The 18,075-nt window shown below is 45.8% G+C and overlaps 1 protein-coding gene across 1 annotated transcript in view; it reads right to left on the reverse strand.

Annotated features, from left to right (window-relative positions):
• Window positions 1-18,075, reverse strand: part of Gxylt2 (glucoside xylosyltransferase 2) — a 53,507-nt gene that overhangs the window by 4,534 nt on the left and 30,898 nt on the right. Inside the window, exons 4-6 of the mRNA XM_013010426.1 lie at window positions 14,318-14,569; window positions 11,559-11,682; window positions 546-718 (exon numbers count right to left, since the gene is read on the reverse strand). Coding sequence (XP_012865880.1) covers window positions 546-718; window positions 11,559-11,682; window positions 14,318-14,569 — 549 coding nt within the window. The remainder of the gene's footprint in view (window positions 1-545; window positions 719-11,558; window positions 11,683-14,317; window positions 14,570-18,075) is intronic.

The raw sequence follows: 18,075 nt of genomic DNA on the forward strand, positions 1-18,075 counted from the left end.
CCTGAGTAGCTAGGAACACAAGGCATAAGCCAGGCAGTGCCAGGCTGGCTCTTTTTTCCAATAACCCACCTTGAACCTGATAGCTCAAGGGGTTAGAGCTGGCAACCAGGCAATATATGGAACTGTGTCTGTGTTGTGTGTGTACGTGCTCGTGCGTGTACACGCTCACGCACGCACACTGCTTCTGAGGCTTGAACTCAGTGCCTGGGCATTGTCCCCTCGCTTTTTCTCTTAAGGCTTGTGCTCTACCACTTGAATCACAGCTCTACTTTCAGCTTTTCTGTGGTTAATCACCTATAAGAATTTCATAGACTTTCCTGCTCAGGCTGACTTTGAACAACAATCCTCAGAGCTCAGCCTCCTAAGTAGCTAGGATTACAGGCATGAGCCACCAGCACCAAGTTTGAATAGCATTTTTCTTGTATTTCTTTTCCATATGATGGCAAATCGCACAGGAGTTATCTTTGGGAATAGATGGCCTGCGAAAGGCCTGTTGACATTATGCCATGCTCATAAGTACGTGTCTCTGGACAGGGTACACTTACGTCCCGTATTGCTTCATAGAGCGCTTTGAAAGTTGGTTGCTTGTCGTCATGGTAGACACCCCGGTTCCCATGCACCACCGATACGCCTTCGCGCTCAGCCTCTTTGCAGTTGCTCCCGTACATGCAGTGGTCTGGACGGTAGTTCCACTGGCAGGGGAACACATAAAGACACTCTGCAGGACACAAGAAGACACAGGCCTCCAGTCAGGGTCAGCTGTAGGCTGCATGTCTGGTGATTCAACTTGTTGTCTTCGTTAAGCTATACACTGTGCCTGATTTCACTGCACAGGAGCACGATGCTGTCAAATGCCTGAGTCAAGGATTGGAAGGGCACCTGTTGGGATCATGTAGGTTTTATTGAGAAAAAAAGGAAGGAGGTACAGTGCATAAGACAGGGAGACAAACATGGGCATTGGAGAGATGAGGCCTGAATCCTGACTCACTGTATCAAACATTATGGAAGTGAGGTTCATCCAATCACAACCCTGTGATTTAGTTTCCTCACCTGTCAAACAGGCATAGCATGCCTTCCTCTTATATGAATTTGTTAAAGTGCTCAGGTGAGTGTCAAGCACAAAGTAGTGTTCAATAGTGGTTGGCATTATTGTTAGGTTTTTAAAAAGAGGTAGCCGAGTAAGAACTGCACCACGCACGTGGTATTCAGGTAAGGGGTAGGTTTATTCAGTAGACCTGCTGGGACCAGGCAAGGTTGGCACTCCACGTGGCTGGGAAAGGCTGGTAATGAGAGAGAGTTGGGAAGAGAGGAAAGAGAGAGAAAAGAGCCAGAAAAGAGCAGAGAGAAGGGTAAGAACAGTAGCACTCACGTGGTATTCAGGTAAGGGGTAGACCTGCTGGGACCAGGCAAGGTTGGCACTCCACGTGGCTGGGAAAGAGAGAGAGCAAGAAAAGAACAGAGAGTGAGCTAGAATAGAACAGAGAGAGCAAGAAAAGAGCAGCAAGAGAGAGTGAGAGCAGAAAAGAAGAGCAAGAGAACGTCTGGGCCTGGGCTAGGCCTTATCTAGGGTATGGGCGGGGAAAGGTGTGGCCACATCAAATTCAGATGTGACCTCAGCGGATGCAGATGTGACCTCTTCCAGGTGTCCCAGTTGCCTAGGTAACGCAGGTACTGGGTGGAGACTTTGCTGCGAGGAGGGTGGAGTCTGCTTGCCATCCAGGAGCGGACCTTACAATTATCATCCTTCTTTTTAAAGGTTTTAGGTTATAGACGGTCCTACAAAGTAAGAGTCATAATCAAAGCTATGTTTCCTATTCAGATGAAAACCACCTATAACAGCAAAGGAGAGCTAGGGCTGGTAGCTCATGTTTATAATCCTGGCTACTCAGGAGGCTGATATCTGAGGATTGTGGTTCAAAGCCAGTCCAGGCAGGAAAAGTCTTTGAGATGCTTATCTCCAACAAACTGCCAAAAGAGCCAAAGTAGAACTGTGGCTAGCCTTGAGTAAAACAAGTTCAAGGCCAGTGCTCAGGCCCTGAGTTCAAGCCTCAGGATGGGCACTCACCTTCTCCATCCATCCCCCTCTCCAAACACACACACACACACACACACACACACACACACACACACACACACACACACACACACCAGGTGTTGGTGCCTGATGCCTATAATCCTAGCTACTTTGGGAGGCTAAGATCTGAGGACTGAAGTTTGAAGTCAGCCTGGCCAGATAAAACTTCAAGACTTATCTCTAATTAGGCAGCAAAAAGCCAAAGGTGGAGGCATGGTTTGGTGGTAGAGCAAAAACAAAACCGAGAGCCTTGAGCCCTGAGTTCAAGCCCCAGGATCTGCACAAAAAAGAGAAAAAGGAAAAAAGTCTGAAGCATAAAGTTCTTCCATTCCACACACTGAGTCAAGAAAGCTATATACACCATACTGTTTGTACACTAGCCTGTGCGGGCACCTGTATCTCTAACCAGGTGGTTCTTAATCGGGCTCAGTCTCCCCTCCCCCATTCCCTTGGGGCCATTTGGCAATATTTGGTTGTAATATGTAGGGGAGCCTGTGGCTGGCACCTAAGGGGTGCTCTAAACATCCAGCAGGCCAGAGAAGAACTCTCATCCTGTAATGAACAGAACCAACCCCCATCACTGTAGGGCTGCTGTTGAGAAATGGCTCTAATCCTATTGTGCTCACGTTTCCCTCCGGTGACTAAAATTATACGATTAGCAGTAAGTTCATGACCCCTAGCTTCCCAGTTACTCTGCTGGATGCCTTTCAGGGCTGGGGCCACAGGATCACAGATCAAAGCTCTCAGTAACTGCCACAGATCAGGAGAGAGTGCAGGAGACTTAGAACCACCCATGCGCTTGTTCACTTCCCCTCCAAAGGACCACTGCTTAGAAGTCACTTAGACAAAGCCTGGAGATGGAGAGCCAAGAATGAGGGAGGGCACCAAACCCCACCACTGCAGGTGGTGTGATATTCCTACCCTTCCACAGCCCAGAGATATCCAAGTCCTTCTCTCCCAATACACAGTCCTACCACTGGTCAAGGAGATTCTATTCCAGGGGTGTTTCTATTACTTGCATTTTCCTCTACCTTGGCACATACACAATCCATAAGTAGGACAGAGGCGTGAACATCTTCAAGTCACACTACCTAGACTTCAACTCAACTGTTCTAGTAACTGTGTGACCATCCTTCCATCCTTCCATCCCTCCTCATCTTCAGTTTTTCCTTTTAGATAGGAGTCTCACTACATAGCCCAGGTTGGCCTGAAACTCAGGATCCTCCTGTCTCAGCTTCCTATAATCCTGTTGGGATTATAGGCATGCACGGCCATGCCCAATATGGCTGTGTGATCTTTTTGCACTTTAGAGCAAGGGTAGGGCTGTGAATTTGAGATTTAACAAAATGACAATCTGTTAAAGCTCTTTTGAGTTGTGCCTGGCACAGTCCCATTCCTTCCTTTTGTAAGTCAGTGGGTCTTATCACTCATGTGGTATCTGCCTGGACATATATATTGCACCTGCTACTGTCAGCAGCTGAACGAACTGCCCTAGAATTGCCTGTCTCTGTAAATATACCAACTGACCGAACTAACAATGATTATTGTCTGCTGGACAAATTAAGTAATGGGACAAGTCCAGTCCCTGTCTTCATGGAGGACAGTTTCTGCCTCTTCTGTCCTTTTGGATCTTCTACAAAAAGAAGTCTTTTTCTCTCTCTCCAGCCTCAACATTGCCCTGAGCGATTGAGTAAAGGGACTCAAAGCCAGAGCACAAAATAGAAACAGCCCAAGCTTTGAAATCAAATAGATGTAGGTTCAAATTTGGCTTTCCCTACTTTCTCGATCTATAACCTTGATGAGTCACTGAAACATCTAACTTCAATGGAGGACAAAAATGAGAGGAGCAATTATCCAGGCTTGCATGCAGTGAGGCCTCCATATTAGCTGTGGCCACCAACAGAGGATGAGAGCAAGTGTTCAAGCCCACCCATTGGGTTTGAACATGAAGCTCTGCCCCACGCTGAGTCAACTCAAACAGTTGACATCACTTGTTCATACCTTGGTTTCCTCATGTGTAACATGGGAAAAATCCTATATAATACTTGCCCATAGAAATAGGGAGGGTTATTCGATGGTGCATCTACACTCATGACTGGAATGCAGAACACACACAGTCAACGTAAACTGTGACAACTGCTATCAGGATCATTACTTTTATGACAAGAACCACTGCACCAGGTGACAAGAAGGAGGAAGGCAGATACATGGACCAAGCCCCGCCCAGTTTCCAGCACACAGTGTGCCTGGAATAAGTGTTCATTCTGATTGTTTCTACACCTGCAGGAGCTCACCATTCCTAACCTACTGTGGGCAACAGATCTCTCTGAGAATCTAATGAAAGCTTTAGAGCTAGCTTTCCCAGAATTCAATAGGCAACATAGAAAGATCTACAAAAAATTTTTTTTGCTTGCCAGTTCAGGGTTTTATAGATTTCTAAAGACCTGCTAAGAACCTCAATTGTAGAATCTCAAATAGGAAATATGAATTCCACATTGTTACATCCTTTCTTTGCATTTTTTATCATCATCATTATTATTATTATTGTGTTGTTGTTGTTGTTGTTGTTGTTATTAGCTGGTCCAGGGGGTTGAACTCTGGGCCTAGATACTGTCCCTGAGCTTTTTTGCTCAAGGCAAGTACTCTATCACATTGAACCACAGTTCCATTTCCAGTTTTCTGGTGGTTAATTGGAGATAAGAGTCTCAGATTTTCCTGCCTGGGCTCACATCAAACCACAATCCTCAGATCTCAGCCTTCTGAGTAGCTAGGATGACAAGCATGAGTCACCAGCATCCAGCTCCCTTTGCAGTTTTTCACAGCAAGAAAAGTGCATAGACCAAGCAGGTACTCAAACCCAGAGCCTGCTTACCACATCACTCCAAAGCCTTGTTGTCCCAGGTGACAAGGTGCTGTTTCTGCCCAGGACACAGCAGGTCCCAAAGGAAGGTGTTTTGCCAGGGCTCAGTGACAGGACAGTTCCCTTTTGGAAGGTGAGATGAGAGGATGATTCCACCAAGTTTTATTAAACTGAAAGTTTGAATAAGGATGGAATTCTGACAGTCTAAAATGGAGGCTTGGAAGACCATTGGAAGAAAATGGTGTCTGATGATAAAATGTTTGGATATCAGAAGATGTCTTAGAAGAACCGGGTTTGGTTGGTACATACCTGTAATCCCAACTACTTGGGAGGTGGAAAGAGAAGGCTGGTGGTCCAAGGCAACATTAACAGGAAATCTTACCCCCCCCCAATAATAAATTACAAGCAAAGGGAATGAAGGTGTAGCTCGTGATCAAAATGCTTGCCTAGCTAGTACGAGGCCTTAAGTTCAATCCCCAGTACTGCAAAATAAAATAAGAACCATCTTAGCTTTGCTGATATAAAGGCGATGTCTTCAAAGGAGGAGGACAGTAGAGTAAAATCAGGTAAGTCCATTGCTTTGGCTTAACAGATTCAAGACAGAGAAAACCTGAAGTAAAGCTGTACTGGAGCAGGAAGAGGGACATCTCCAGAGATCTGGAGGAGGGGATTAATTAATGTCAGCTTTTCAATGCTGCTTCTGGTCGAACCAGCTCTGGCTAGGAGGTGGTCTAACTGGTTTAACAGGGAATCTTGGGAGAGCAAGGTCTCAAGCCCTTTATGCCTATGCCAGGAAGAGTACTTCTTCTCCAAAAACCAAAGCAAGGGCAATCACCAGTGGACTGCTAAACATAGCATGCTGCATTTTATTTCACAGATGAGCTTTGCCTGGGGTACACTTTGGAATCTGCATTTCATGTATGAGGACAGAGGGTATAGAGGAGACTGACCTACTACTCCATTACAGGCTGGGAAGGAAAGCCAAAGCCCTTCAGAGCCCACACACTAGCGTGCACGTGGCTGGCACATGACAAATAACCTGTTCCAAAATGGATCTATTTTAAGCATGGCTAGCAGGGCTGTCAAAGTCAGATGTTTAAAAAAGACAGCACAGCAAAATGTTCAGCTTGTCTTACCCACTGCTGAGGAAAAAGCACAGTTAGTGGTTTAAAAATTCCAGGTCTCCAAACCTCAAACCACTGCCATTTATATTTGTTTGTTTTTTAAAATATGGGTTCGCCTGGTGCCAGTGTCTCATACCTGTAATGATGGCAACTCAGGAGGCTGAGATCTGAGGATCCCAATTCAAAGCCAGCCCAGGCAGGAAAGTCCGTGAGAATACAATTAGCCATCAAAAAGCAGGAAGTGGAGCTTTGGTTCAAGTGGTAGAGCACTAGCCTTGACTGAACAGCAAAAAAAAAAAAAAAAGGCTCAGGGACAGTGCTTAGGCTGTGTGTGTGTGTGTGTATGTGTGTGTGTGTGTGTTTCCCCAGATTTTGGGAGGAAGAGCAAGAGGATTTGTGAGCTTGAGACCAACCCAGGTTATGCAGGGAGTCCCTGGTTCAAAACAAAGCAAACAAAAGTCAAGCCAACCTTGACTAAAGGCTGGCCCTTAGTCTCTGCTATTTTTCATTTTATACAAAGGATCTATTTATTTCCTGGGCTGCTGAGCTCTTATGAACCGCTATATGAACTGGCTGATCCTGATTTTTATGATTTTATACTCTTAAGGTCCCCAAGATTATGGAATAGGTTCATACTGGTCATTTTAACTTTGTAGTGATCATGCTTTCCTTCCTCCCTTTCTAGCCCTATTAACAGAATGGGGGCTGTTGAAATGTCCAATTGTTGCTAGTTGTTATTTGTTTGTTTTTATTGTCAAGACCTACACCTGAGCTTTCCCAGCATTTTTTTCTTCTTCAGAAATGTAACTTGTTCCAGAAAAGGGCAATTTGTTCTTCTGAGAGAACTTTCCCGATCACACAATCCAAGCAAGCTCTTCATTCATTCCTGACAACCTTGACAGTCTTTCTCACCTCTTCATTCATCCCCTTCATCATTCCACTTATTATAACTTGTGTGGCGGTTTGGCGGTCTACTTCTAAGAATAAGTGGGTTTCATGAAAGTGAAACTTTGCCTGACTTTCCTGATATTATGCCCTCCACCAGACTGGCACACAGTAGTAGGTTCTCAAAAGATATCTGCTCAGCTAAGTGTGGTAGCACATACTTGTAACCTCAGCACTTAGAGACAGCAGAAAGATTATGAATTGGAGACCAAACTGGAGTATATAGAAATACTTGGCCTCAATGAATGAATGAAATTTATGCCTTCCTTTACCATGATTATCTTGGTCTTTTCTCTTGCTACATGCTTCTCCTTCGTATCTCAACTTCCCTTTTCTCTCATGTTTTTGCTTTGGTGTCTTTGGCTTTCATTTATACCTTCACTCCATTTTGTTAATTCCATGCACCGAACCAACCAAGCCTTGGGCAGACTCTGAGCCCTGCACAGGCCAGACCCCACCTTCTCACACATTCTTTTCTTCTTGTGCTTATGTCAGGGCTGGTGAACTTCCCAGACTCCCTGCACTTGATCTGCCATTGCTTCATGGAAAGTATCTGGGTCTCTCACCCAACAACACAGTGCTCGCAGCTGCCTATAGTCGGGTGCCATTGGTATGAAGAGCCTATGTGTGATTACACAGCCAAGGCCAGGGCTCTAGCACGTCTGGGAAGGGTAAAAGCCTTAAATAAGGACATTGGAGTGACCTGTCACATGACTGAGGGACACCATGAGTGCCTTCAGACTCCCTCACCTCAATCACCGAGCTCCTAGACAATCTACACACATGGGTGAGTGTTTCAGGTCCCTCTCCCATTAGATGAACCTCTACTGCTTCTTCCCTTGTTGGATGCTCTTCCTTGTTACCTACATTGAATTTCTTTTCTTTGTGCTGGTATTGGGGCTTGAACTAGAGGTTGCTTGATCTCACTCAATTTTTTTGCTCATGGCTGCTGCTCAACTCCCTTGACCCAGTTCTCATGGAGCCTGGCTTGATCTGATCCATATAGTCATATCTACCTTTCTCTGGCCCACGTGGAGTTAGGATCCTCCAGATCCCAGTACAACAACATACAAAGCCCATACAAAGTGTTTTCCTAGTGTTCCCTCAGGGCTCTTGTCTGATGAACCCCTTGTGTAAACCTAGGCTAGAACTCACCTGTCAAGATGTGAGTTTCAGCCAGGGGCCAGTGGTACACACCTAGAATCTTAGCTACTCAGGAGGCTGAGAGCTGAGAATAGCCATTTAAAGCCAGCCTGAGCAGACAAATCAGACTCTTGGTTCCAATAAACCAGCAAAAAGCTGGAAGTGGAGGACTGATTCAAGTAGAGTGCCAGCCAGGATGGAAAAAGTCACGAGAGCACAAGGGATTGAGTTGGAATGCCAGCACACACAAAAAAGAAGAAAGACAAGAAAAGATGTGAATTTTAGTCCTTCACCCTGGAAGAGGCTGCCCTGCATTATCTACCAAGAAATGCCCATTGGAAAGAGTTACCTGCCAGCCCCGTGGACTTCAGTTATCCCCTCTGCAAAGCATTACCTGGCAAGGCTATTACACACCCACAGGTGTTCATGGTGTAATTAGAGCAGTTTTACAACATGTTTTAGCTAAGGATTTGCAAACACACTTTAAAAAATGCAGTTACTGGCTGCAGGAGACTCTCATAATCGTAACAACCCTGGCATTGTCCATTGATTCTTCTATGGCAACCTGAGGAACCAGGACAATAAAAACCCTCTCTCTCCCTCACCTGTGCTCACACTTGTTGATTACAAACTGGATTTCAGGTCCAAAGATCCCATGTTTGTTTGTTTGTCTCTTTGTTTTTGGTTGGGGGCTTGAACTCAGGGCCTGGGTGCTGTCCCTGAGCTTTTCTGCTCAAAGCTAGTGCTCTCCCACTTTGTGCCACAATGCCACTACCAGTTTTCTGGTGCTTAACTGGAAATAAGAGTCTCATGGACTTTCCTGCCTGGATTGGCTTAGAATTGGGACCCTTAGATCTCAGCCTCCTAGGAGCTAGAATTACAGGCGTGAGCTACCGGTGCCCATCCAAAGATCCCATGTTTAATTAAGTGCTTAGATAAAGCATGAAGTAGAAAGTTCAATCAGTGTCAGTGGGTTTACTCAATACAGATCTAAAACCAGAAAACTTGGTTACTGCTTCATACTGCTCAGAATTAGGATTTAAAAGAACTTTGTAATCATTTTAGAGCATCTGTGACTCTTTGGGTCTAAGATGTGGAATGCGGAAGCCCCCAAACCCAGCTGGGTTCAGCCTCCATGAGAGGCTGGTATGCAGGTGCAACTGCATACCAGCTCTCTGAAGGCCTTCCAGGGTTCATTATCACCGACCATATCCCCAAACCATATGAGAGCGGCTAAGAGGATTTGGGGTCATGTGACTGAGTGAATCTTGAATTTCTCAACTTGGAATATAGATGGAGATACTTCAGATAGTTTTAGCCACAAAAGAGAGGGGGAAACACAATCAAAGAGAAGAACTCAGCAAAGGGTACATTGTGGGATAAGCTGCTGGGCACTCTAGAATCTCCTACCCCATCCATCTCTGAGAAGCTCCTTGCTCCTGTATTTGGAGTTGGGTATCCCGGATGAAAACCTTTGGTTCTCACTTGTTAGCTATGCTGGATGGAAATAACCCCTCGTTGGGTTTTCTCTCTGCGAAATGGCCAGGGTGATTACGTGGGTGGGTTTAGATAATGCTTACAGTTGCATTTGCTACTTAACAAGTAAGAAACATCAGCCCAATTCCTGAGCTCCATACTCCCAGCCCAGCTGATTCTTGCTCAAATCAGGGAATGCAGAATTGAGATGAAGTCAGCCTTTTGGTGCAGGCTGTAACTGCAGCATAAAACTTCAGGACTTTTCTTTGAGACCTGAGGAGCAGAACAAAAACCTAAAGAGAGAGGATGAGCAGTTCTAGTAGAATACAGTATACATTACCTCCCCCATCTCCTGTTTCTCCTGTACTGCAGGTGATGGGCCAAGCCTGCCTGCCTGTCTGTTTGCCTGCCTGCCTGCGTTTCCATTTAAAAACCATCTTTTGTGTTTAGATTAAATACACAGATTCTCCGCGCCCGTCCACCCCCCTGCAATCAAGAATCCTAACCGATATACCCACCCTTCAAAAAAAGATCAAATGTGCAGAAGGATGAGAAGCCTAAATTCCTGGTACTGTCACTGAGAAACGGGTAATGAAAGCATATCACATAGTGGGCAGTCAAGACATTCTTGTTGCTGTCTGAATTAGTACCAGAAGTTTTCCCCCCAAAACACTCAGCGTCAGCCAGCATCTTTTCTTTTCCAGGATTTGGTTCTTTTGGATGAAAAGACATATGGAATTGAGCCTGATAGAATGTTTTTCTTTTTAAAGGAACACAGTTGACACCTCGACAGCGGCAGAAATCTTTATCAATAGAAGTTTTTATTATAAGATTTTTACTACTGGAGCTTGAACTCAAGGCCTCATACTTTTGCTTGGCTTTTTTGCTCATGGCTGGTGCTCTATCACTTGAGCCACATCTCCAGCCCAGCATTTTGTTGGCTAATTGGAGATAAGAATCTCATGGATTCTTGTCTTCTTGTGTGTGAGTCCTACCACACATACATTCCAGGCCTGAATGGATTTTTCTTGCCAGGTTGGCTTTGAACCTCCATCCTCAGATCTCAGCCCCCTCTGCAGCGAGGATTATGTTCATGAGGCACAGGCGCCTGACTTACTTCAGGATTTTTAAACAGCAGAGTCCTTTTTCTCAGGAAAGACAAAGATTTTTCTCCAGAATAAACATGGCTTGTATTTTAATGACAAATAAGATTTTAGTAAAGGGGGGAAAAGGGATATTTTATTAGCTTTAGGTAGTAACATGAAAACAGATTAGAAATGTTCCTCTCTCTTCCCCCCTGCACTCTAGCAAGTCACTGATTTACAATATATAAGAGTATCCTTTGCAAACGGGGCTGTGGGAAACAGTCCTTTATTCTAGCCTCTCCACAGCCCCATTTGCAAAGGAAACTCATATATGTGATCTATCTATCTATCTATCTATCTATATATATATCAGATATGTATAGATATCTAAATATAGATATAGATATGTAGTCTTTTATTCTAGCCTCTCTCAACCACGAACAAGTGACTTAACCTGAAGTCCCTGAGAACAGGCTCAGTGTAGCTCAGACAGGTGGAGGGACTCACCTAGATTAGACTGTTTCCATTTCATTGTGGGCATCATGTCTACTTTGACTGCAGTTCTTGAAAACATGCAGAGGCAACTCGGCCAAGATGGAAAGCAGTGTGGGAGGTGTGGCCTTTTGTGGCCAGGAGCCCACCTCTGTCAGAGAGGGAGGGAGAGCAGATGAAAGGGCAGGCGCAGGGGAACACAGGCGGCTATGTGCACCACTCAGGCTCTGGTCACTGAAGCCTAGGCCTTTAATGTGTGTGGTGGGACATACACATACACATACATACACTGACACATGCATGTGCACACACACAGACACACAAACAGGCACACACACCATTCTTCAAAGAGAACCTACCTGGGTTGAAATAGAAGATGATGTTAAGCAAATCCTGGTCCCCCCATGTGATGGAATTCTTGTACTTCTGGTACAGAGGCAACAGCATCTCTTCCCAAGCCAGGCCTGTAGGACTCAGGCTGTTCTGGAAGAGAGAAACCATGAGAGCAACTGAAACAAGGAAAATGCCCCTTGCCCATGGAGAAAGTACGCAGTCCTAGGTTTCCTTTTCTTCCAGCTGGAGGAGAGATCCTGCTAGCTATAGGGCCCAGAACAAAGCAAAATGTGGGCTGAAGTCATACAGTTTTTCTGCATGGGTGCTGGATGGACCGAGGAATAGTTCAGAAAGACCATGCCTGAAATCAAATCCTTCTTAGGTTTCTTTCTTATCTATGAAGAAACAAAATGCAGAGCACAGAATTAAGGTATCTTAGGCAAAATTATCTTGCATCTATCCATCCGTCTGTCCGCCTGTCCATCTGTCCATCCATCTATCCACTCATCTGTCTGCCTATTTAGAAAAGATTTTGCCGGGGCTGGGAAGGTGGCTCAGTGGTAGAGCACTTGCGTTGCATGCCTGAGGCCCTGGGTTCGATTCCTCAGCACCACATAAGCAAAAAGAAAAAAGCCAGGAGTGGCACTGTAGCTCAAGTGGTAGAGCGCTAGCCTTGAGCTGAAGAGCTGAGGGACAGCACCCAGGCCCAGAGTTCAGGCCCTATGACTGGACCCCCCCCAAAAAAAAAGAAAAGAAAAGCTTTTGCCATCTTTCTGCCTCTACCTCTACAGTTTGAAGATTATAAATGTGTATTTGTCTACAAATAATTCACTTAAAATAAGTTAGGAAAAAAGCCGGGCATGGTAGCTTATGCCTCTAATTCCACACTCTGCATGGAAGTGAACAGCAGTGGAGGATAGAGAGGTAGAGGCAGGAGGATCGCAAGATAAAGGCCAGCGTGGGCTACATAGTGAGTTCCTATTGCAAGCAAATAAACAAACAAACCCAACAAATTATTTACCTTCAAAGTAAAACACATTCACAGACCATATTCAATCAGTACATTAACAAAATTAAAAAGTAAAAACATGTCTTCCTCCACTCTCCCCTAATCTCTTCCCAGTTTTCCTAGAAGCATCCACAATGAATAATGTATAGCCTCTTAGGTATTCTGGAAATTTCCAAGACATAAAAGTCAAGCACACTGCTGGGCGCTGGTGGCTCACGCCTGTAATCCTAGCTACTCAGGAGGCTGAGATCTGAGGATCGCGGTTCAAAGCCAGCCCGGGCAAGAGAGACCGTAAGACTCCTATCTCCAATAAACCACCAGAAAACCGGAAGTGGCGCTGTAGCTCAAGTGGTAGAGCGCTCGCCTTGAGCTGAAGAGCTGAGGGACAGCGCCCAGGCCCAGAGTTCAAGCCCCACAACTGACAAAAAAAAAAAAAGTCAGCACACTACACTATAATGACATGTTACTGCAAGTAACTTTTTCTCAATATATTGGAGAGATTATATCATTACTTATAGATACACCTATTTTTCCTTTCCTTTCTTTTCCTTTCCTTTCCTTTCTTCCTTTCCCTTTCTTCCTTCCCCTTCCGTCCTTTCACTCCTCTCCTGACCTCTCCTTTCCCTTCCCTTTCCTTTTCCTCTTTATCTTACCTTTTATGTTGGTACCAAAACTTGAATTCAAGGCCTCACACTTTCTCTAGGCTTTCTTGCTCAAGGCTGGCATATTTTACCACTTGAGCCATACTTCTAGTCTGGCTTTTTTGCTTTATTACTGTCACGGCCCAGTTTTCAAACAACATGAAATGTATTCCAGGGGCTGCAGGTCTTTGTGACAAGAGTCCACCTGCAGCTGCTGGCTCTCCAATAGACTCCCAATTTGACCTCTGAAAATATGGCTTTTCTACTGCGAATGTGGCTTAGTGGTACAAGTGCTTGCCTTGCATGCATGAAGCCCAGGTTCAATCCCTCAGTACCACATAAACAGAAAAACCCGGAACTGGCACTGTGGCTCAAATGATAGAGTACTAGCCTTGAGCAAAAGCAGTTCAGGGACAGTGCCCAGGCCCTGAGTTCAAGCTCCAGGACTGGCTAAAATAAAATGTTTTTAAAAATGTATATATTGCTTCTCTGTTTTTTACAACTAAGGTCATACAACACTTGCACATGCTAGATAAGTACTGTACTCCTGAGCTACACTCCAGCCATAATTAACCTATGCTTTTTAATGCAGGGATAAAACTTTTTTTGAAGAAGCAACTTTTGTTTTTTAAGTTCCTTCCAGTTCTTTGCTAGGAAACCATGCATACCCTTGCACAAACTCCATATAGTTACATAACTACCTCTAGAATGATTCCAAAAAATGTTGCAGCATATGTGCTATGGAATTCTTTTTTTTTAAACATCAGCATTTATTTATTTATTTATTTTTGTTGGTTGTGGGGCTTGAACTCTGAGCCTGGGCGCTGTCCCTCAGCTCTTCAGCTCAAGGCGAGCGCTCTACCACTTGAGCTACAGCGCCACTTCCTGTGCTATGGAATTCTGAAACACTCCCCGATAGTCCTGCATAGTACCTCTGTAAAAGCTTCATATTCCATAGCCATCTGGTCTTTTCCAGAACAAACAAACATCCCAATACCTTCCAAACTCTGGGTTCTTCCATCCCTACCTCTAGGCCACCTACTGCAGACCCCAAATCAGCACATGCTCAACCTTGGCAAGCCCAGGATGAAAAGACGGCTAATCTTTAGCTAAGGACTTCAAAGCATTTCCTTACCTTGAACTGGGTACTTCTTATGCGTGTTAAGTTCATCAGCATGACCCCTGAGTTGACTCCCGCAGAGCCATAGAAAGGGTGCCTAGCAAAGCGGCTGTACCAGCCTGTCTTTGGGACTTCGTGCTCCGGGGCCATAGCTGCAAGCTGGGTGGAGTTAAACTGCTTCAGAAGCTTCCAGATGTCATCGACAGGTCTCAGAAAGAGAACATCTGTGTCCACATACAGAAGCGAGTCGACATCCTTTAAAATCACCTTTGCGTGTGAAGAGTTGGGGGGGGCGGGGACACAAAACAAAAAAGCAAGTCAGGAAGAAGGGAAGTAGATAGAAGAATGATGCTGCTAGAAGCAATGGTTGGTGATGAATTGTAGAATTGTACCACTGGGGGCTCCATTTCTCCCTTCTCCTTTGACCTGAGGGCTAATCAACAATGATCAGTGACTGGAGATATAAAAGAAGGTACACCTCAATCTCGATTGTTCAACTCCAGGATATCGGGCTATATTTGATGTAGTTCCATTTTTTCCAAAGGATAAAAACATCAGCCAGTTATTGTGGTTCTGTTTTGTCCTTCCATCCTCCAGCAAGGTCACCTGCTTTTCTCTCTCAGTTCTTTTTTCCAAGCAGGCAGGCATTGATGTGGACAATCTCTAAACTAGTTTCTGCAAAGCACTGGGGGAAGGTATTCTGTCTGCATCCACTTCTAGCATTGATGGATGTGGCTCTGCACCTTTCTAAAACAATCTTTTTAAAAAACCAGGCATCAGCGGCTCACAACTATAATCCTTGCTACTCAGGAAATTGACATTGGAGAATTGTGGTTCAGCCTGGGCAGGAAGGTCTGCGAGATTCTTATATCCAATTAACTACCAAAAAGCCAGCAGTGGAGCTGTGGCTCAAGTGGTAGAGCACCAACCTTGAGTGAAAAAAAAGCCAAACAGGAGCCAGAAGCCCTGAATTCAAGCCCCTGTACTAGCACAAATATTCTGTGTGTGCGCGCACACACACACATAGTTAGTCCCTACTCTTATCAACACCCCCCAGCCCTTTGGAACAGGTGCTAACCAAGAAGGCCTGGTTTGTGGTCAGAGTTAAGCCGAGGAGAAATGTAGCTTTCCCCTCCTCCTCCCCCTATAATATCATAATCTACTTATAACCAGGACCAGACACAAGTACAGAGGCCTTTTTACTCTTTATCTGAAAACACAAAAGAAAAACAAAAAACCATTCTTTCTCCATTGCCTCTCTGTAGCAATGATTGCTGGTACAAATTTAAAGATTCCCCCTTGTTGGCTACATTATCATAGGAAGAGGAGTAGTTATCAAGAGGACAGACAAGTAGCCTTTTTAACGCCTTGTGGAGAAAACCCAATTCCAGAATCAAGCCTTTGTTTTCCAGAGGGAGCCGAGGGAGGCGGCACCCAGAGGCTGACTGTACCGATCACTGCTGACTATATTGGCTCCTGGCCCATTCCACCCACTGCTCCTACCCACCTTCAATGACCCTGCCCAGCAACCTGTGCTACATGCAGATCATAACCTCCTGCACACAGGCTGCAAGATTGCCAGGGATTCTCCAGCCCCAATCCTGGCCTGACGTGCACAGTGCAATTTGGTGGTCAAAGTGGGAGGTTTTACTTATAGTCACAAATCCTATGGAAGTAGAGATTGAGGAGGTCAGACCAGGGAAAAGTCAGCGAGATAGCATCTCAATCAATAAGCCGGACATAGTGTTGTGCATCTGGAATCCCAGCTATAAAAGAAAAAGGATTGGAGGAATGGCTCAAGTGGTTAGAGTGCCTGCCCAGCAAGTGTGAGGCCTTCAATTCAAACCCCAGAACCATCTGCCTCCCCAAAGTTGTGGGTTTATAAACTGACGACTTGTGTTCAAGTTCCATTTGTACCACTGCCTATGTGACCTGAGTGCGACTGAAGAAAACCTAAACTTCCTCGCCATGTCAGCCACATTGCTCACCCATTCCACAGAGCTGCCGGGACAGTCAAGAGAGATCAAGACCAAGAAGCGTGTGCACACACACACATGCACACACGCAGCAAGGCCTCCATAAGTTCAGTGTGGGATCTGTGTGTGTATGTGTGTGTGTGTGTGTGTGTGAGAGAGAGAGAGAGAGAGAGAAGGAGGGAGAGAGAGAGGGGGAGAGAGAGTATACTGAGGCTTGAACTCAGAGCCTTGTACACCCACTTGGCCTTTTTGCTCTACTGCTGGAGCCACACCTCTACTTCCAGCATTTTGCTGGTTAGGCTATCTTTGAACCTCCATCCTCAGGTCTCAGCCTCCTGAGTAGCGAGGATTACAGTTGTGAACCACTAGGGCCCAATGGCAATGTGACAGCATTGTCCCTCCACCTCCAGGAGGAGCCACAGTCTGGCTGATCAGGAACTGGCTCTAATGTTAGTACTGCTGAATGAAGCCTGCTCTCTGTCCTCAGAAGCATGAGTTGAGGAGACAGAGAAGAGGATATTGGGGTACAGATAACCACAGCTAGCACAGAAGCATGCAGCAGGGTCTGTAAACCAGGCAGGGGTGAAATCCAGGGAGACTTCCCATTAGAGGTGGCAGTTAGGCTGAGAGATAGTGATAAGCAGAGCAGGGGGACAGATGAAGCAGCATGTGCAAAGGCCCAGTTGCAATTCGGAGCAAACATGGCATAGGGGTACCTGCTAGCTGCTGGAGGAACAGAAGTTTAGAGCTGGATTGTGGAGCGTTTGGCTATAAAGTTGGGCAGGGGTGATCAGGACTGCTTTCAGTCAACTTGAACAGGATCCTGACAGCAATGACAAATGGAGGTCATCCTCGGTCTGCCCATCTTTCCCACGACTAGCCCCAGGAGTCTCAGAGGCCCCACTTTCAAACTCCAGGATCTGTCCATTCTCTCTTCTGCATCCTCTCCCTGATGTCAAGACGCCTTGATTGCCCCTTCCAGCATGCTGGGGCACTCTTTCACAGGTCCCTGGGGGCCCCACAATTTGTCCCCCTGAAGTCCCCTGCACCACTTCCACACACTTTCTCAGCACAGATACAGGCTGCTCCACGTGCAGTGTGCTTTCTCGTTCAATCTCCGCCAAGTGTCTTGATAGCTTCCTAAGTGCTTGGAAGTTCCCAGATAGCTTTCTGTCCTCCACCAGCCCCCTCATTGCCCCGTTGTCAGGGAACAATGGCTGCGGGTGTTTCTATTTCCCAAGGCAGGTTTTATGGCTCGGCATATGGTCCGCCTTGGTGAATGTTCTGTATGCTTCTGGAGCAAATGTTTGCTCTGCTGCAGTTGTTGGGGTGGAAGGGGGGGGTAGTCCTACACATTTTGTAATTGTTGGTTAGGCTACTTGGTTGATAGCATCGTGAAGGTCTTCTACAGCTGCACTGGGTGTCTGTCTGTCTGTCTATCATAGGTTTGTGAGATGCCTGGAGCTCTGTCTCTGGGCACAAAGAGGAGGAAGTGAGGGACACTCAAGTCACCTGCAGCACCAGGTACCTGGCGAGTTCCTGCTCACTTTCCTGAATCTGGAGAGGAAGCTCCTGGCATGAATGATGATAACACATGCTGACCTGTTCGTTTGTTCCTCTGCCCCTGTCCCTTCTCTCCTGTAGGCCATTCCTGGAGTTTTGAGTTTGGGGTTTTGATGCCAGGCTCAGGGTCTTCCTTGAGGCCCCCACCCCGTTCTCTGGTAAGGTCAAATCGAGTCCTCTCAGCCTGGTATTCAGAGTCCTTTGTTCACTGACCCACTTCACCAGGCTACTGGC

Source organism: Dipodomys ordii, unplaced genomic scaffold (assembly GCF_000151885.1).
Source record: "Dipodomys ordii isolate 6190 unplaced genomic scaffold, Dord_2.0 Scaffold12, whole genome shotgun sequence".
In the NCBI taxonomy this organism is placed as follows: Eukaryota; Metazoa; Chordata; class Mammalia; order Rodentia; family Heteromyidae; genus Dipodomys; species Dipodomys ordii.